The 20878-nt window shown below is 43.3% G+C and overlaps 1 protein-coding gene across 6 annotated transcripts in view; it reads right to left on the bottom strand.

Moving 5' to 3' along the window:
* The window catches only part of SLC30A5 (solute carrier family 30 member 5), a 36719-nt gene extending 16104 nt beyond the window's left edge, over positions 1-20615 (bottom strand). For 5 of the 6 annotated variants that reach the window (XM_084833346.1, XM_084833350.1, XM_084833347.1 and 2 more), the window contains exons 1-11: positions 20396-20615; positions 17905-18027; positions 14608-14674; positions 13507-13592; positions 12292-12379; positions 11386-11473; positions 7980-8056; positions 3958-4128; positions 2891-3179; positions 1876-2084; positions 325-482 (exon numbers count right to left, since the gene is read on the bottom strand). In XM_084833346.1, the coding sequence (XP_084689472.1) occupies positions 325-482; positions 1876-2084; positions 2891-3179; positions 3958-4128; positions 7980-8056; positions 11386-11473; positions 12292-12379; positions 13507-13592; positions 14608-14674; positions 17905-18027; positions 20396-20478 (1439 nt within the window). In that variant the 5' untranslated portion in view covers positions 20479-20615. The remainder of the gene's footprint in view (positions 1-324; positions 483-1875; positions 2085-2890; positions 3180-3957; positions 4129-7979; positions 8057-11385; positions 11474-12291; positions 12380-13506; positions 13593-14607; positions 14675-17904; positions 18028-20395) is intronic. The other variant, XM_084833351.1, reaches the window with a different exon arrangement.
* Between the last annotated feature and the right edge of the window lie 263 nt (positions 20616-20878).

The following is a 20878-nucleotide window of genomic DNA, read 5'->3' as shown; positions in this document are numbered from 1 at the left end:
ATTTATTGTACCAAGCAGTGCAACACCAGTATGCCCAGAATAATGCAAAAAGGGGAAGGACTGTAGCTCAGTGGCAGAGTGCATGCTTTACATGCAGGAGGTTCTAGGTTAAACTCCTACATCTCCAGTTACAAAGATCAGCTAGCAGATAATGGGAAAGATCTCTGTCTGAGACCCCTGGAGAGCTGCTGCCAGTCAGAGTAGACCGTACTGGGCGAGATAGAGTTTGACCTTGTATAAGGCAGCTTCCAATGTTGTGTGATGTGGGGATGCAATTGGTGGCAGGTTTCTAATAAATCCTTATAAGAAGTTCAAGATACATACCCATAGGAGAATATGCGGGTTGCTTTCCATCTAGTCATCAGTGCTGCAAACAGACCCATAACTAAAGCGGAACAGTCAAAAAGCATGTGAAATCCATCTGAGATTAATCCTAGACTGTTGGTCCACACACCATAAAATAGTTCTACAAAAGTAAAAGCCTAGAACAAAAGGTGAGTAAAATGTGATTTTGTCCTTGGAAAATGAAGCATAAAATTACATACTATAAAAACCAGCATATTCTGAAACACCTTCTTATCCAAAGTTAAACTTTACGTGGATGAATGGGACTCACATCTAATGACAAACAAAACATTCATACACTACTCAATAACACAATCTGGCAAAAAATTATACTCTGAATAGTTCTCTTGAAATGTCTGCTTCTGTGAAAGGGAGAAGGACCACACTTGAGTATAAATTGCTATTTGCTAAAAGCTGTTAAAATGAAGACTGGGAAAGTTGTTTCAATGCTTCACTCTCTTCTACCTTTTATCATAGAACCTTATCCAAACCTCTCTTTTAGAGGCGCTCATTTCTATCTGATAAAAGCAAAACAATCCATTAATGTTTCTTTTCTTTCATCATCATTAGTAATAAAGTGCATTAACACATTTAAAATGTACAAAGTTTGAGAGAACAAGGAGGGCTTAACAGAGCTGGTGAGGACAGGTTGGCTGCCGTGGGTAGGAGAACAGCTAGGGTTAGGCCAACATGCCATCCCACTTCCAGGAGGAAACTGGAAGGAGTTCACTGCCATTACCAAGTCAAGACTGAATTAGGGTAGAGCTCTTTCTCTCCTAATTTTGAACACTACAGTCCTTTCTGAAGTCAACATATTCCTGACCTTTGGGCAGAATACAACCTTGAATAAAGCTGATCAATATTACTTAAGGAATTATCTAGAAAACACTGGCTGGGAAACGCTATTAGCCCAGTCATTTTTTTAAAAAAAAACCTTCCCCCAACAGAAGCATCTCATGCCATATCACAAATTGCTTTTGAATCTCCCTACAGCTTCAAGAGCCATTTCCCATGCAGTATGAGGGATGGGGAGGTGTGGTCTGAGAACTCTAAACTCTCCTTAGGCTCACAGAACTGGTTTCACTGTTCTTTGGATCCTAGCCACTACATTTTGTATTATTGCTGAATGCATGGAACACTAAGTTCCCTTGGACAGTGGACACCCATTCATTAGGGTCTGTAAAATAGTGAGTATATTTAACAAAGCTTTCTCACAGATACGGACACATCTTCAGAAATGGGTGGACTCTCACTTTAGACTCTTTTGTACTAGGTATTATACAAGATGACTTCTACAAACCTTAGCATTCATTAGGCTATGCCATGTTGTCTATTTATTCAGGGAGACTATGGAATCCCCTAGGAGTTGACATTGTGCCTTATGTTGAAGGACTGGATTAGATGACCAGTGTAGATCCTTCCGGCTAGTTTTACATTAGACACAGTGTATCTGGCCTTAAAAACCAAATTCATCCCCACTTCCAAGTGGCCAGAAAATTTCACCAAAGTTTTTTAAAATAACACGCTTACCAGATTTAGGCACAAAAAATAGAAGATCTGCCTTGAGTCAGATTCCTCGAGAATTTGTTTCAGTGATTCTTTAATAAATCGTGGTAAGGATTGAGAGCTGTGTTGAAAAGCATCACCCATTAAATTGTACAGTGGTATTCCCTCAGGAGAGTAACCAATAAGAGTGCCTTTCTGCCCTTTCCGTGTTGGGGAGGAGAGAATATTGGCAGCTGAAATGATAAAGTGTTTGTGTACATGTTGTAAGATGCTTGTAACACAAGCATTTTGTCTATAAATAAGAAGTTTCCAAAGTCATTCAGAACGTTCACTAATTGTTCAGTTTTATATCACAATGCACCAGCTAGTCACTCCACACATGGAAAGATACTTGTTGTCATTTGGGGGTACAATTCAAGGCCCATGATATCATGTGTTGAATGTTAGAGATTTTGGTTAGCTCCCACCCTTTTTATTTTAAACTTATTGCCAATTCATCTTCATGTTTTTGTTAGAGGTGAGGAATCTTCCGGTTCAAAGGGCAAATCAATTTATTCCTATGACACCCAACTTGGTCTTTGATCCAGCTTCAGTCCTATGGCAAGATTTCCTATGGGGAGGAAAGCCAGAAGTTGCTTTCAGGGAAAGGCTAGAGCAGCCTGGCCATGCTGGCTGGGAATGATGGGAGTTGCAGTCCAACACATCTGGAGGGTATCACATTTGGGAAAGCTGGGCTAGACACTTTAGTAGCTGGTGAACATCCAAGTACAAAACACTTGGTGTACCCAACCGACCAATTTAAAACTAGGGAGGCTGCACTGCCCCCCCCATCTATATCTAGAACTAGTAATTTACCAAGATGTTTCAATACAGTCTTTTTGCCAGTTAAGTCGCCCCTTAAGATTAAAATGCAAATGAAAGATAACACTCCCAGCACCCACATCCTTTGCAACACCAAGGCATGCTGAATTTCTATCAGTGCATGAAAAGGTCAATGGTAACATTCCACCATTCTTTTGAAAGGAGGACAAATACGTACATAAAATAAAGAAAATAGTGCTGACTATCACTCCTCCAGAAATAACGTGCTCAGTGGTTTCCTGGTGTGCTGGCTTATTCATAGCTCGAAGCTGGTCTGTTATTGGATGTGTCCAAAAGTTGGCAAAAAGTAGAGCACTAATGAAAATGAGAAAGGAACCATAACGGGCACACTTTGAGACCTCCATCTTGATGGAACACATAGATTCTACATAGAAGTCCAAAACCACGATGAAAAGGATAACCGTTATGAAGGGCATGATGAGAGAAGACCAGGATTCTACTTTACTCTGCAATCAAAAGATGCTAACATTTAACAAAGGCAGCAAAACAGATTTATCCACAGTAAGTGTTATTATATGATCTCATGTCAAAATTTGTAGAGCACAATACTGGTGTTCTTAGAAGTAGACTGGTAACTAGCTTGTTTCCAGGCAATTCAAGGTGCTGGCATTAACGTGCGAAACACAAAGTGACCTGGGCGTAGCATAATTGAAGGCACACCTGCTCCCATATGAGCCCATCCACCAACCTGTTCCAACTGAGATAGTCAGGTTGGACTTGGCTCTAGGTCCCCTTTCTGAGGATGCTTGGAGCAGAGCTTTTCCTGGAGCTATGGAATTCTCAGCTTACAGAAAACCACCAAGCTACCACATTGAGATTTACAACCCTTATCAAAGCGTATGTGGTTTCACTAGGCCTCGGGAAATGGCTGAAGCATCTCCTGTGTTTTATGGATCGTATGGATTTATGGTTTTTACTGGTCTAGCATCTAAATTGTTTTAGAATTCTAAGGTAATTGTCTTTGTTTTTTACTGTGATATTTGACTGTGATTCTTGGACCACAATCCTTTGCCTTGGACACTTGTTAAATTGGAAAGGCAATTTATAAATAGAATATCATTTTTTCTCAGTGAAAATGAAGAAAGTACAAAACATCACCAAAAATATTATTTAAAAAAGTAGTTCAGTCTTAAGGGCATCTTAAAAAGAGGCTTTCTCAGTCCAGTCTGTAAATTTAGTTATCAGAAAGCTGTTTGCTTCTCAGCGGCTCCTATGCTATTTTACCTCTGTTGTCAGAGACAAAACAATCACCCAGGGACACAAAAGGAGGACAGAAACCAGATGTGACAATGCTTGAAGGCGTTTGGCTCCACCGATATCTACTGAGAGCTTTCGGGAAGCTGTGTGAAAACCAACTTTACAACACAATGCTAATACAAGCAAGATCACTCCACCCTGCAAAGAAAGAGACAGACCAATATTACCACACTTCATAATATTTCACATCTCCTTTAAATATCATTACTATATATTATTACTGATCCCCCCGCCCCCCCAACAATGGTTCACAGAAAATGCATGGACAGAAATTCTCCCTCCATCCTAAAGATGCACATACATTCTTGGCAACCTCAGAAATTGGAACACCACAGTTAGTAAAGTCAATGCTTATGTTGTTGTAACTAGTTACATGCAAGTTTATATTCTATAAATCCAAGTCCTCTTCTCCCCAGCACACTGTAATTATGATATAAATACATGCTCAATTACTGCTAACTGAAGATCATTAAGAGAGCAATCCTATTACCCCTAGATGGTGTCTGAGGGGCCATAGGATGCTGGGGATTTTCCCCCCACCCCAAGCAAGGCTGTACTCAAAACTACAACCTGGCTGGGGTCGCGGAAGAGAGAAGAAATCTGAGTAGGGATTTCCTACCACCCGCAGCACCTCCTAGCCACCATGGAAATCTCCACACCGGCTCCTCTCCTGAGCTCAGTTCCGCAACCTCAGAAGAGGACAGGGAGGGAGAGAGGAAAGGGGGAGGACCTGTGAGTAGGGTGGGGAGAGGATGTGGATCCACAAGACCCTGTTTCCATCACTGCCCACAGCTGAGTAACCTAGGCAGGCTCAAAGGCCTGTCTAGTTCAAAATACCCAAATAGAGGATGGAGAGGCAGGGCTTGGGATAGCCTCTGCTGCTCGTCCTGCCAGCAGGGCTTAGGATAGATGGAGGGCTCCGAGATCAGAGCCTTCCATCTTGCGGGTGTCAGTTCTGTAGGATTGGGCCCTAAATTAAACATACATTTGGTTGTCAATAATATAATGCATTATTGCAATTGCTACCCTAAGTATTTCTATGCTACTCTATATTAAATCTGTTTCATGCTCTTTCTTTTAAAGGGTGTGGTAGCAAACACTCTTTTCCAACAGCACAAGAGGCGACTCTACACATGGACGTCACCAGATGGTCAATATCGAAATCAGATTGATTATGTCCTTTGCAGCCAAAGATGGAGAAGCTCCATACAGTCAGTCAAAACAAGACCTGGAGCTGACTGTGGCTCAGATCATGAGCTGCTTCTTACAAAATTTCGGCTTAAATTGAAGAACGTAGGGAAAACCACTAAACCGTTCAGGTATGACCTAAATCATATCCCTGATGAATATACAGTGGAGGTGAGGAATAGATTTCAGGGATTAGACCTGATAGACAGAGTGCCTGAGGAACTATGGACGGAGGTCCGTAACATTGTTCAGGAGGCAGCAACGAAATCCGTCCCAAAGAAAAAGAAATGCAAGAAAGCCAAGTGGCTGTCTGATGAGGCTTTACAAGTAGCTCACGAAAGAAGGGAAGTGAAAAGCAAAGGAGAAAGGGGAAGATATACCCAACTGAATGCAGAGTTCCAGAGAATAGCAAGGAGAGACAAGAAGGCCTTCTTAAATGAACAATGCAAAGAAATCGAGGAAAACAACAGAATGGGAAAGACTAGAGATCTCTTCAAGAAAATTGGAGATCTCAAGGGAACGTTTTGTGCAAAGACGGGCATGATCAAGGACAAAGAAGGCAGGGACCTAACAGAAGCAGATGAGATTAAGAAGAGGTGGCAAGAATACACAGAAGAACTATACAGGAAAGATCTGAATGTCCCTGATAGCCATGATAGTGCGGTCACTGAACTTGAGCCAGACATCCTAGAGAGTGAAGTCAAGTGGGCCTTAGGAAGCATTAGTAACAACAAAGCTAGCGGAGATGACAGTATTCCAGCCGAGCTATTTAAAATCCTAAAAGATGATGCTGTTAAAGTGCTGCATTCAATATGCCAACAAATCTGGAACACTCAACAGTGGCCACAAGACTGGAAAAGGTCAGTTTACATTCCAATTCCAAAGAAGGGCAACACCAAAGAGTGTTCAAACTACCGCACAATTGCGCTCATTTCACATGCCAGCAAGGTTATGCTCAAAATCCTACAAGCTAGGCTTCAGCAGTATGCGAACCGAGAACTACCGGACGTACAAGCTGGGTTTCGAAGAGGCAGAGGAACTAGAGATCAAATCGCCAACATTCGCTGCATCATGGAGAAAGCAAGAGAATTCCAGAAAAACGTCTATTTCTGCTTCATTGACTATGCTAAAGCCTTTGATTGTGTGGATCACAACAAACTGTGGCAAATTCTTAAAGTGATGGGAGTACCAGACCACCTTACCTGTCTCCTGAGAAACCTGTACGAGGGTCAAGAAGCAACAGTAAGAACCAGAGATGGAACAACCGATTGGTTCAAAATTGGGAAAGGAGTACGACAAGGCTGCATATTGTCACCCTGCTTATTTAACTTATATGCAGAGTACATCATGAGAAATGCCGGGTTGGATGAATCAGAGGTCGGAATTAAGATTGCCGGGAGAATTATCAACAACCTCCGATATGCAGACGATACCACCCTAATGGCAGAAAGCGAAGAGGATCTAAAGAGCCTCTTGTTGAGGGTGAAAGAGGAGAGTGCAAAAGCTGGTTTGAAACTCAACATTAAAAAAACTAAGATCATGTCATCTGGCCCTATCACTTCCTGGCATATAGAAGGGGAAGAAATGGAAGCAGTGACAGATTTTACTTTCTTGGGCTCCAAGATCACCGCAGACGGTGACTGTAGCCATGAAATTAAAAGACGCTTGCTCCTTGGGAGGAAAGCTATGGCCAACCTAGACAGCATAGTAAGAAGCAGAGACATCACCTTGCCGACAAAGGTCCGTCTAATCAAAGCTATGGTTTTCCCAGTAGTAATGTATGGCTGTGAGAGCTGGACTATAAGGAAGGCTGAGCGCCGAAGAATTGATGCTTTCGAACTGTGGTGCTGGAGAAGACTCTTACGAGTCCCCTGGACTGCAAGGAGGTCAAATCAGTCCATCCTAAAGGAAATCAACCCTGAGTGCTCATTGGAAGGACAGATAATGAAGCTGAAGCTCCAATATTTTGGCCACCTAATGCGAAGAGAAAACTCCCTGGAAAAGACCCTGATGCTGGGAAAGACTGAAGGCAAAAGGAGAAGGGGACGGCAGAGGATGAGATGGCTAGATAGCATCACGGATGCAATGAATATGAACTTGAGCATGCTCCGGGAGAGAGCGCAGGACAGGAAGGCCTGGCGTGCTATGGTCCATGGGGTCACGAAGAGTCGGACACGACTGAACGACTGAACAACAACAACAACAAAAGTTTAAAGATCACAAAGCCTTGAAACTCATTTCTATTTATTTATGCTGTCCCTATCAGCATCAATAGGCAAAATGGACTATACAGTTAGATCCCAAGTAGTAGTTCAATAGTGGAAGGAAAATTATAACACTGATATTTATTTGCATGCTAAGATTCTTAGGACTTTACAACAATTCAATCTTTAATCAATGAGTGGGTTGCAACTGGAATGAAATTATGCATGGAAAAAAGTTGAGGATGGAGAAAAAGCAGCCTACAGTAACAGTTAAAACCACACCTCAATGTTTTATACGTATTGTACTTTAACTGTACATTAATTTAATTTCTACTTGCTTTTTGATTACTGTTATTGTTCCCAAATATGATTAATATGTCTTTGTTTTATTTGTTGACTAAATGTTACTGCAATGTACAAAGGCTGTGCATATTTGAAAGGTGCTGTTGAAGTAACTGAGAGCAAATAAGCAAATTAAAAGTCATTTTAAAATAGTATTATTGCCATGAGTAACCAGTTAAATAGTCCATCCAGCTTCCTTACATCATGAGCAGTGGAGTTTTCCCAGCAATCCATCATATAAACAGCAGCACTTACTTTGTGATCTGCAACTCCTAAGAAAGCGATGATTGTATAAAGTATATGGGTTAGAGCACTGTCATGGTGTCCTTCAGCTAAAGGAAGTAAAGTTCAGGAAAATTCTGCAGGGGAATCCTATCTCTATCTCTCAATTATAGACAAGTATAAACAGCGAATTGTTAACCTAAAAAACTAAATAAAGTGTAGCAAGTACAGTAAGGAAAGCACAGGAGGTTTTGAGAATTCATGTGACTCTGAGAGGCTAAAGTGGGTGGTACAAAAAACACAGAACATGCTCACTGGAAACACTGAGTTGGATCCAATGCTGTCATTCACCTGACGGTACTGCTTCCATCAGTGGAACCAGGAAGGGGCCATTCCCCCTCACTCCCACCCTCAAGATCTAGTCCAGAGAGCTGGGAACCCCTGCAGACCAGATTTCTGGGTGGCGCAGATGGCTGCAAAGTGGCGAAAGGGAAAAGTCCCACTGCGCTAGCAGACTTCCACTAGTGTAACATTGGATTTAAGCCACTATTTATTGGAAACACTCCCATAAGCAGAGAAACATTTTCAATCAGTCAAAACGGAATGGTCTTCAACGTGAGTTGGAACCAGTGGAGGTGCATGGCTCCAATGGTAATAAGGTGGTGAATAAAAGGCAGCTCCATACGTTATGTGTTACAACCAGTGAAGCAGGTGGCTTAGATGTCAGTGGAGTGGTGAATCCACTCTGGGTTTCAGTCACAACTCTAAAGGAGCTATCCAAGGTGCAAAGCATCTAGGATAGCTCCTTTAGAGCTCTGACTGAAACCTGGAGCGAATTCATCACTCCACTGACCTTGAAGCCACCAGCTTCTACTGGTTGTAACACACTAAGAACATACAGAGCTGCCTTTTGTCATTTAGACTACCAATCTTGCTCAGTATGGTCTACTCTGGCTGGAGGTGGCTCCCCAGGGTTCTCAGGCAGAGGTCTTTCCCAACACTTGGTATGGAATCTTTTTTTTTTTTTAACTGAAGATTTTTTAAATCTGGATTCTTCTGCATGCAAAACTGTGCCCCCCACCCCCTTCGATGAAGGTTTAGTCACTCAACAGAAAAATGGACCATTATTTGTTACCACACACATTTTTTTCTGCCATTTGTTAGAAAAAGCATATGGTTCTGAATACTGGGAATGCAAAAACAAATACATGCAATGGGCACTCTTCATGTGTCTCCAGGATGAGAAGACTGTCTCCCCATTCAACCATTGCAAGAGGCCAGTTTCCCAAAAAGGATGTGCAAGATAAGAAAGGATTGGATATAAATGATAACTTTGCTACAGAAATATCCTTAGTTCAACTTGAAACTACTCTAGTTTTGGTTAAGGTGGTTAGCAACATCATCTCTTAGACAGGATCCTATCTACCATTTCTTATAACACCTGAAGCCTTCAAAACTGAATCTCTCACAAGTCCACTCTCCTTGTCATGAACTGATCATCATCTGATGTAAGTTAATATGCATCTTCCCCACAGCATATTATCAGGCATGGCTGAGAACATGTACAGCCCAAGAATTACCACACATAAATCTGACCTGCACAGGAGATACAAATTATACTGCTTCAATTTAAAGCATGGAAAAATGTGCACAGCCACTTAATATTGTGTGAATTGTAGGTAAGTATCCCATCCTGCTAGTGCTAATGACATTGAACTAGTTTAAACCAACGCATGTGCAATGTAAGTAGTACTTGCTAAGGCAATGAAAACACCAGCACTGGGATACAACTGAATATTACCCGGTAAGTCCAGAATTAACTGTCTGGATGTCAGAGGCCGTTCATGTCTTCCAGAGAGGATTGCATGCTTACTGTTCTTAAGGAGGCAGTGCTACAGCTATCGTTGGACCCTTCCAATTTAGGAAATTAACATCCAGTTTCAAATATTCCATGCTTGGGCAAGGTGCTTGCAATGATGTAGCTGAAAATTTATCAGGATGAAACTGATTATCTAGATCCCTTTAAGTTTGGGTTTTGCAAAGAAAGTGCTTTGGTTGTCCTAGTGCAAGGGTAGGCAAGGGTAGGTAGTGGTGCCCTCCAAATGTTTTGGACTACAACTTTCATCAGCCCCTGACAGCATAATCAGATATTACGGGAGTTGTAGGCCAAAACATCTGGAGGACACCAGATTGCTTAGCCCTGTCCTTGTGGATGGCTTGTACTAGGAGACAGATGGGGAGTGAGACCCTCTTGATTCCCCTAAATCTCCCAGCAGTTTTCAGTACCATTGTCTATGGTATCCTTCTGGACCACCTTGCATGGATGGACTTAAGAGGAACTGTGTTCAGGTAGTTCCAGTCATTCTTGGTAGAGAGGACCTATAAGGTGGTGCTGGGAGACTACTGTTTTGCCCCATGGCCATTGGGTTATAGAGTACTGAAGGGATCAAACCTGTCCCCATGCTCTTTAAATCTACATGAAATCGTTCCATTGAGTCATCCATGGAGACACATTGGATTGTGTCTCATCAGTATGCTGAATTCCTGAATCAGTGCCTAGGAACTGTGAGGGACTGGATGTGAGTGAAACTAAATTTAACCCAGATAAGATATTTTCTGCTCCTGAGTTTTATTGAAGTTTTGTGCTGCTGTATCATGTTTTATGGTTTTATCTTGTCTCCACCTGAATTCTCAGGTTTGCAGCTTGGGGGTACTCTTTGATCCATCACTGCTTCCAGATGTTCAGATGGCAGTGGCAACTAGGAATGACATGTCAGCTTCGGCTGGTGTGCCAGCTGAGCCCATTTCCTGGAGAAGACAGACTGGCCACAGACATTCACACTTCAGTGATTTCCAGACTGGATTACTGTAATGTGCTCTATGTGTGGATACCCTTAAAAATGCCTGGAAACTTCAACTGGTACAAGTGACAGCCCAATTACCTTGGCATACCATTGTGTACCAAAAGGAAACATGCTTTAAGCAGAGTAATAATACTGCTACTTAGTATTAAAGCAATTTCAGAGTATGCAAAGCACTTCACATACGCTCTCTCTGTAGTCCTTACAACGGCACTTTAAGGTAAGAACATGGGAAGCCCACAAATAGGACATAAGAGCAATAGCACCCTTCTCTGTGATCCCCAGCAGTGGGTAAACAGAGGCAAACTGCCCCCAATACCAGAGGTAATACACAGCCATCATGAATAGTAGTCATTGACATCCTTATTATGCCATTTGTCTATTATACCACCTATCTAGGTACATCATTCCAAAGTAAGCACAAACCCAAACTACACAAAAGAACTGTGAATTCTGCAGCAGACAACACCATGGGAGCAAAAAATCACAAAATATGATTAACAGTCACAAGTATCTAGAATTAAGCAGGCAGGTGGAACAAGACAATGTTATCCCTCATACATGGTCAGAAAGGATACGATGTTCTGCAATTTTAGCCATGAGGTCATCATTATCAAAAAGCAACAAACAGATCACAGCAATAATGAAAAAGGCCACACCTCTTGTCTGAAAAACAAAACAAACAAAACAGCAATTTAAAAAGCTGATAAGAAATGCAGAAGCACAGAGTCATATACCAAAAACTCCCAATCAAAATAGGTCTATTACAATATACCTCTGAACTTTTGATGGCAGGGGAGGGAGCGGGGCGAATTAGGGGCGCAATCCGATGACATCTGAGCCCAATGCTTGTAAGTCTTGGAACTTGGAGGCTTATGAGCATCCAGTGCAGAGCAGGAGGCGTGGCAGAGGTGACCATCGCCTCCGCTGCTCCTCCCACTCTGCATTTTAGCTAGATGGGCTTTTTCACTTGTCTAGCTGGGGCGTTGTGGAGGGGGAGGGAAGGAGGCTGATTATGGGGATACAGCATAATCTGGCCCCTCCCCTCCCACAGGCTTTTGTGATCTTGGAGAGGCAGCTAGTACGGTTCTCTCTGTGCTGGCTGGGAGGGGGTGGGGAGTGCGGATTCTTGGACATGAGGTCTGAGCGTTGTCTCCGACCTCGGATCTGGAAATCTGAAATATCCTATGGCACCCCAGATGCTGTCTACAGTCCACAGGATTGCTCCCTAAATGTGTTTGTTTTGATGCAGGTCACTTTGTTAAGTTGAATACAATACATCATGCTCTGAATTTCTTCTGCCTAGAGTGGAGCAGGCCCTGATATATCTCATCTTAAATACAATCTTACATGGTTTCTCCACTAAGAATGTATATACTCCATGAAAACAATACTTATAAATTACAGTTAGGTAAATTATCTATGGTCACATCTTTTATATTCCTAAACATGTATGATATATTTTTGCAAAGTAAATGGGATACCTTTGCTGGTCCTCCACCTGAACTTGTAAATAGTACGCTAAGCAGCGAAATTACAACAATATCGCTATGCTCAAAAAGCAACACAGTTCTGCAAAGCAAGAGATACAAAATCTCATTTATGACCAACAGCACTACATGACAACATATAACATCTACATCTTTTCCCTCTGATTTACATCACATCCCCCTAGGGCAGCATTCCACTATTCTGCTTGCCACCCTCACAATGGTAAGTGTTCCATCATCCTCTGGCAAAGGTAATGAGAAAATGCCCACTTTCCTCTCCAGCTTGCAGTTTGGGAGGGGGTGGAGATGGCTCCACCACTGAGCTGAGCTTTGGGAGGCACAAAACTATGGGGAAGATCCCCACTTCCCTCTCCAGCCCCATACTGGAAAGGAAAATGGATCTGGCCATTGTGCCCTAAGAGCCTTGGTTGCCTAGCAGTGAAATAAGCCTCTGCTCCCTTCCCCAGGCCAGGTCCAATGCCTAGCACAGCTCTGGGGACTCAGCCCCTTTGGGGCTGGAGCAGGGTGGTAGGAAGATTATCCATGGCTTCATGCAGAAGTCCAGTGCAAGGTCAGGGACCAACACGTCTACTTGGCAGTAAGCCCCACTGAGTCTAATGGGACTTACTTTAAGGTAAGCATGCACGGGATTGCAGCCTAAGGCTGGAGTGAACCCTACTGAACAGAGACATGCATAGGATTGCACTGAATGGGAAGGGCAGGGTCCTGGCTACCACAAATTTTGTCAAGGCCAGCCAAAAACCCTGCATCCTTGCCCTAGGGTACTGGTTTTCTAACCTAAGGCAAGAAAGCTGTTCAAGCCTCCCAAGTGTGACAAGACAGATTCTAGTTCACAGCTTGGTGAGGCAAGCAAATGCAAGGAGCACAGAGTGTATGGGAATGCATGAGACACTAATTGTGACGACTAGGGAAAGAGCCTTCTCTATTCTGGCATCCCATTTGTGGAACACCATGAAGGGCTATCCGGTGCTAAACTTGCAACTTTTTTGGCGCCAGGTCAAAACTTTTCTATTCACCTAGGCATTTTAAGCTGGTCAGTCCATTTTATGTTTTTTAACTGCATTCTGTTTATTATTACATTTTACTGTTTTTATTACATATTTATTGTTCACTGTCCTGATATCTTTTGATGAAGGGCAGTTTATAAATATCCAAATAAATAAATATACATTCCAAGGACATATTTACCTTAGAGGTCCACACAGGGTGAGGCCAAAAAACCACAGGAGTGAAATTATGCAGCCAACAACAGCATGTTTAATTATTTTGATCCACTGCAAGAGAAAATAGTGTATCAATATGCTTGTGCTCAATTTAAATACAAATCATTTTTAAAAATGCATTCTCTCAATACTTTATTGCTGATTTAACCGAGGACGATACAATCTGTGGTGTTAAATCAGCATCATTCTTAACAAAAGAGCTCTATACCAAGTGATTACCTTGATATGACGTAGTAATAGGATTGACATCGACATCAATGTGGATAGGGAGACATTTGTCTCCCCCTCTCAAAATACTAGAACCCAGGGTCATCCCATGAAAGTGACTGGTAGGGGATTCAGGACAGATAAAAGGAAATACTTCTTCACACCGCGCACAGTTAAACTACGGAATTTGTTACCTCAAGATGTAGTGATGGCCACCAATTTGGATGGCTTTAAGAGGGGGTTAGATTAATATGCAAAGGAGAAGGCTATCAGTGGCTTCTACTCTTGATAGCTATGTGCTACCTCCAGTACCAGAGGCAGTAAGCTTATGTACACCAGTTGCTGGGGAACATGGGCAGGACAGTGCTCTTGCACTTGTGTCCTGCCTGTGGGTTCCTGGTAGACAGCTGGTTGGCCACTGTGTGAACAGAATGCTGGACTAGATGGACCCTTGGTCTGATCCAGCATGGCTCTTCTTATGTTCTTAACATACTTGTCTCTAGTTTTCTAAGCTGCTACTGCATACAAAACTGTCTTGTAAGAACAAACTTAACAATATTAGCCAGCAAATACATAATCCTGCCAGGATCTGTCATCCGAAAAACATTTCTAAACAGTCTCATAAGGAATCTCTCCCTAGAATTCTTACATAACAGGCAAACTAGTGCACAGTATCTCTCACAAAAGTATGAAATGGCTAACATGATTTGCCACCACGGATTTGCAGGAATATCATGGTATTTACCATTTAATATGCCAGTGAAATGGTTTGAAACAGACATTTAGTAATGCCATTCATTACACTGAATCTAAGGACAAGCTACCCCTATAAAACATATGTAATAAAAGTTCTACTCACCTGATGCTTGGTGACAGGTTTTCCAGAAGAAAATGGTTTTTGAAACAAAATCATAAAAAATGCAGACCTACAAAAACAGGGATTTTCTTAGATCAAGTGAAATTAATTTAGAAAAAGTCAGCGTTCAGACAATCTGCCATCACCGCCTTCTTCACTTGCTCCAGTTTTGCTAAGGAGGGACTGCGTCCCTCCCGCCCTTGAAGAGGCCATTACAACTAGCTGCTCCATGAGCAGGAGAAGACGTATGCTTGTCACCATCACTTCAAGCAGACTTAAAAAAACATTTTAATCATATATATCCTCCTCCTTCCCTCTTTATCCTCTATTCCTTGTGTATCATGTCTTAAATTTAGACAGTAAGCCTGAGAGCAGGGGCTCCCATACTGCCTATCTTTGGAGCCTTTTCGGCTAAAGGGCAGGGCCTAAAAGCTGTAAATGTACAAATGCATTTTAAAATAATCTCACAGAATCAGTACATTTGGATCTCAATCATACAAAAAGAAAACAAACCCTCAACCATTAGTTTCAAATTGATTGAGGGCTAACGACGGAGAGAGTTTCGGCTACAGGGTGGTATAGAAATGTAATAAATAAATAAATACTCTACAAATTACTAAATTTCTTCCATGAAAGTTCTTCTGTGCAGGAATTAATGTGAAAGCACATATAATGTGAAAATGAAACATGGAGATTTGCTGTGTCCTCATGCTGAGAAACCATGTCTGATCATGCCTATGAAGGACACATACCCCAACTGCACACGCAACAAACAATATCACATGTGACAATCTTCGCAGGACGTTTCATTTCTCAGGCCACCAAATTCAATCCAACTGCACACAAGTGCCTGTTTAGATCATAACATGTTTATGATTTGTGGCACACTGCAGAATGCAGGCTGGGATTATGCTTTTTTTAAAACACCAGACATGAACAATAACCACTTAAGACAACTGCAGTCTAAGAAGTATACAGAAATAGCAGCCGACTATCAGTAGGGCTGAAGAAATAACACGACATTTAACAGCTCTTAGAAAAATACCCTGTAACAAGGTGAACTGGCAGGCTCGAGAGAGAGCCCTCCTAGATAAAATCCAGGAGGGGAAGAGACCAAAGCCTCACTGACAAATGGGAGAAATCGAATGGGAGAACACAGCCTGAGAGGGAGAAGCTGGGCAATCTGATCTAATCCTGCCCTTGTCATCTCCCCCCCCCCCCTCTCTCTCGTTATCTTATCCTTTAAATTACCCTAGGGATAGAAATATTACAGGTAGAAATTGCAACAAGTTTGCTTCTTTTGAATAAAACAAGCTCATTTGGGCATTTAGTGAAACCTCCAGTGTGCCTCCTTATTGGAGATTCCTCCCTACAGCTCCATGATGACTTATCTTCAACCTTGTCTACCGTGTTCAGATTTATAAAGTTTAAGGGTGCTCCTGGCCCAACCAGGGAAATGTAGTAGAACAGAGAATGGTGGTAGTAACCCTACCTGAGCAGTAATTGGTGAATGTTATTTATTTAACATTGGAGATAGCCCTCTAGGTCATAGAAAGTTATGACTGCACACAGGCCATGGCTTAACTTCTTAAGGGTGGAGGAAAACAGAACCATATAAAACTAAATATCTTGAGGGCCCTTATAATCTTATGATTATACAGTAACGTTCCAGAAACTGTCAATCAATATTTACAAAAGCCTTGAACTACTAAAGAAACATGGCACAAACCAGCAAAGAAATGGCCCAGCTTCTTAATCACTAAATATAAGATGAAATGGAGGAGAAATAGATAAGGAAAATAGCACTGGAACACAAGTAAAAACTCCAGCATTATTGCAGACTGGCTTCCAAGTAAATATGCATAGGATTGGGCTTTAAGGGTGCTTCCAGATGAAGAGGTCCTAGTGCTAACAATTGGAAGGCATTGTGCAGCTATTTCGTCTTTTCTTCTTTAACCGATTTTCCACAGTAAGAAAAAAAGACGGAAGACGTGGTGGGAAAAAGAGGGTTATGAGTGGAAGACAATGACGTCTGGACTGCCCATAACATTCCATGAATGAGGCAGGGCAAACGGTGTGCTAAAAGCCTCATCTGGAAGCACCCTAAGTTTTATTGAGTTTAGCAGGATGCAACTCTAATAGTGCAGCATGATGTTTATACCACTGTCACAATTAGTTTCACACCTCAACAATGGTCTAGTTTCATATGGATTTATAAAACAAAGTTTTCAATAACAATGCCACAAGAAATATTAAGGTTTGTTATAAGCCGTTTCTGAAACGTTTCGCAGATCTGGGACACACAGTATGAACTGGCACAGTGATTTCTCCTCCATAGGCAATGTGTCCTAGTTGTTGCAAACGAAGCCATATTCTCCTCAGGCTGGAGGAGGGGAGGGTGCCTAGGCATGCTGTTCTTAGGGCAGAGCACCAGTCATATCACATCACATCCCCATCTGGACAGAAAACACAGCCAACCATAATGTACAAGAGAAGGCATCATGTTCCACTAGTTAACCTCACCAATCCTCCATCTCTCTCTTTATTAAGCCCAATCATCTTCCACAGCTCTTGCCCTCCCCTCATTAAGGCTGCCATGGCCTTACATTCTGTATACCACCTATACATTAAATAGCAATGCCAGCAGTGTAACTTCATAAGACCATGCTTTGCTATCATAAACATACAAGAGAATGTATGTTTCCAATATGCATAGGAGTATCACAAGTGGCACCTAGTTTTGCATTTAAAGCCAAGGCTGAACACTTTTAAGTTACTGATGAACTCTAGTTCTTCTAGAATGAATTGTGCTTACTGAACTGGAAGCCTTCCAGCTAGAAAGAAAGCAATGGACAGAAAACAAAAACAATGAGAGTTCAGTGGCTTAGTTCAGATGCAATTGTTCAATTGTGACTTGGCAATTGGGAGTGCCCACCTTCCCTCTCCTGTACCTTTTTGAAGGAAACAATGGTCATATCTGCATCAACATTCTCACTGACATAATTAGTCCACACCAGTTTGCAAACATGCTTCTGAACATAGTCTCAAACTTTAGTTTGGTGCCAATTATGCTTAGCCAAGACAATGATACAGGACAAAAGTGACCATAGTAAGCTATGAAAAGGGATGAAGACAAGAGAGGCATGCTTTGGCAATAGGGCAGCATCACATCTGCACTGGCCTTATGGCCTCAACAGCAATCTTCTATGATTATGAAACAAACAAGGTGCTTGGATACAAAAATAATCTACATAAGGAAGTGTTGAAAGCAGTAGACTGCTCAAGTACAAGTCAACTTACCCAAGCTTTACTATGAAGATAAACTGTACAAGGTGGACTACTTTCAGGAGATCGTAGGATTCAAACAATCCTAAAGCCTTCAAAAACTTCGTTAAACACAGCAACACAATATATTTAGTCAGGCTGGAAAAAACAAAAAAGAGTTGCTATGAAATATTGATAACCTTTCAAATAAGGATATATATTTATGTAAACAGAAGGTACTTTATATAAGCTAAGTTGCAGAGCACAGATCAGGTCAGTGGACACAATTAACCTCCCATAGCCCAGGGCTATCAGAAACATTTCCCTAAATAGATAACTGTCCAAATGATCTATTTGATATATTTCATATTTAAAAAACAAGCAGCATCCTGGGATGAGTCCAGTACAGCATTACTGATAGCTAGCCAGCCAGCCATCTTACTTGCAGATGCAGCAGAATTTGAACTTTGGGTCTGGGAAGGTCCTCTAGGTGAGTAGTTAAATAAGAGACTAGCCTGGTCCATAAATACCAAAGCATGCACACATACAAGAAATGTATGGGACACTGTAGATGTATGTGCAGTCTACACAACATCTGACTGGTGAGCTGCGAAAACTAAGGGATACTGTAGCCTGTACAGTGCAGAATTTGAAGGGAACTACAGATGGCTAAATGTGAAAGGAACCAGGAGCACCTCAGGGTCATGTTGCTCAAACACATCTACACGCAACAATTTTCTGTGGAATTCAAAATACTGCTGACTTACCAGCAGAGTTGGGAGTAATAAAAAACACAACATTCTTAAAGTTCTGTAAGAGAGAAATCCTATGGCCCCTAGGAAGAGTCGGAGGTGGGGCACAGGATAATTCGGATTCCTGGATCCGAGGTCAGAGAGAACCACACTGGCTGCCTCTCTGAGGTTGTAAAAGCAACCTCAGAGAGGAGGGAAAGGAGGCAGTTCTGTGGGCAGGGAGGGGACTGGGGAAGTGGGGATATGAGCTATCCCAGCCTTCCTTCCCTCCCCCTCCACAGAGCCCTAGCTAGATGGGCAAAAACACCTGTCTAGCAAAAATACAGAACAGGAGAAGTGTGGAGGCGAAGACTGCCTTCACGCGCCTCCCACTTTTCATAGGATGCCTGTCAGCTTCCAAGTTCGGAGGCTGACAGGCCTCCGGATAGGACTGTGCCCTAACTGAATTAAGCAGATGCATCCTTAAATAGGCTTCCTGATCCAGAAGCTTCTGAAGCGTTCAGGCTGCTTCACATAGTGTCCAACTCCTACACTGAAGTCACATGACACATGTCTGAAAATCATCACAAATGACTACCAAAACTACAGGCAAATTGCTGTGCACACATCACTGTGAATTTCCAGTGCATGTAAATGCTGCAATGCACACACCTGCAGAAACGTCACATTGCAATCTACATGCAGAAATCATTCACGTTTATGCTGGAATTGGAAACGTGTGAAATTGTACAGAAGAGAGAATTTAACATCAGATCTCAAAAGTTGTTCCTGTCAGATGTATTTCATATAATGCAATGCTTAGACACTGGATCCTGTGCTGGGTCTGGACCTGGCAATAGGACAACCAGATGAAAAGAAGGTGGCTCCTTGCCTTTAATAGCTTTGTAGAGGGGACATCTGGCAGGTGCATCTTGACCCACCAGGATGCTAGGCATGGGAGAAGAGCTCTCTGTAGCTGCAGAATTCCCCAGTGCTACATCAACAATCAAAGTTATACATTCCAGAAGAAGGTAGCTTCGTTAGTCTCTTGCAGCATGAACTATGACTCCCGTGGTATGGCACTAAAAAGACTTAACAGATTTCTTGTAGCATAACCTTTTGCAGACCAGGCCCACTTTGACAATCAAAAGGTGCTAAATCCACTGCTGTGGACTCTGACTCCCAAAGGCCTATGCCACAAGAAATTGGGTAGCCTTTAAAGGGGGCATAGGAGTCTTCTGCAAGACACTCACCCCAGAGAGCTCTTCTGGAACTTAAACACTCCTCTGCGCCTTTATTAAAAAGATCCAGATGGGTAGCAGCCGTGTTAGTCTGTTGCAGCAACACCAACAAAGCATCCTGTGGCACCTTAAAGACTAACGAATATATCGTGGCATCAGCGTTCGTGGACACTGCAATGCGTCTGATGAGGTGGACCGCGTCCAGGGAAGCTTATGCCACCATGTATTGGTCAGCGCCGCAAGACTCTTCGTTGTTTTCATTTAAACAGTCACCGGAGGGCCCGAATTCCTTTGATCGCTCGCCCTACTCTTAGCCTGCCGGGGGAGGCGCCTGGACCTTAGGGCCGCCGACGGCGGCTGCTTTCGATGCCGCTGCAGGAGGCAGAGGGCCCCCGGGGGGAGTGTATGGGAGGGCGCTGAGGGAAGGGGTCGCGGAGGAGCCGCGGTGCCTGGCAAAGGGTCCCAAGTCCCTCAGTCCCCCACACGGGAAAGCGGGAGGCCGCTCCTGTGCCCGCTCGCCTCCCTCAGCCAAGCGTCCCCTGCACGGGCGGTTACCGGGCGCTGGGCACATCCACGGGCCCCAGCCGCCCGCCTCCGGCCAGGGCCTCGCCGCCGCTCCCGCTGAACTTCTCCTCCATGGGCGGCTCCCGGGCCAGGCTCCCTCAGCCGCCGCCTCCGCCGCGGGGTTTCCTCATCCTCCGCGGGCTGAGGGCCGGGTCGGCGACAGGCAAAGCCAGGCAAGGCCTGCTGGCAGGCCTCGGCCCGCAGCGGAACCGGAAGAGGCCGAGGAACGGCTGCGCCGAGAGCCACGTCCTCACTCGCCGCCGGAACCGCTGATTGCAGCCCGGGGAGGGGAGGACAGGGCAGAGCGGAGCTCGCTCACGCCCCCGCCCGCTCCAGCCAAAATGGGCTCGCCCAGCCAGGGCTTTAAGGAGCGGAGTGTAACAGCACCACCTACCGGCCTACGCCTGGCGCTGCAGGAATGAGAGCAGCCTCCGAGAAAGAGCAAAGGTCGCCGTGTATGAGCCTAAGGAAAAT

Source organism: Heloderma suspectum, chromosome 2 (genome assembly GCF_057233095.1).
Source record: "Heloderma suspectum isolate Gila_16-S chromosome 2, 16-S_ref, whole genome shotgun sequence".
In the NCBI taxonomy this organism is placed as follows: domain Eukaryota; kingdom Metazoa; phylum Chordata; class Lepidosauria; order Squamata; family Helodermatidae; genus Heloderma; species Heloderma suspectum.
The sequence above is the reverse complement of the archived record's forward strand: the minus strand, read 5'-3'. Positions and strand labels throughout refer to the sequence as shown.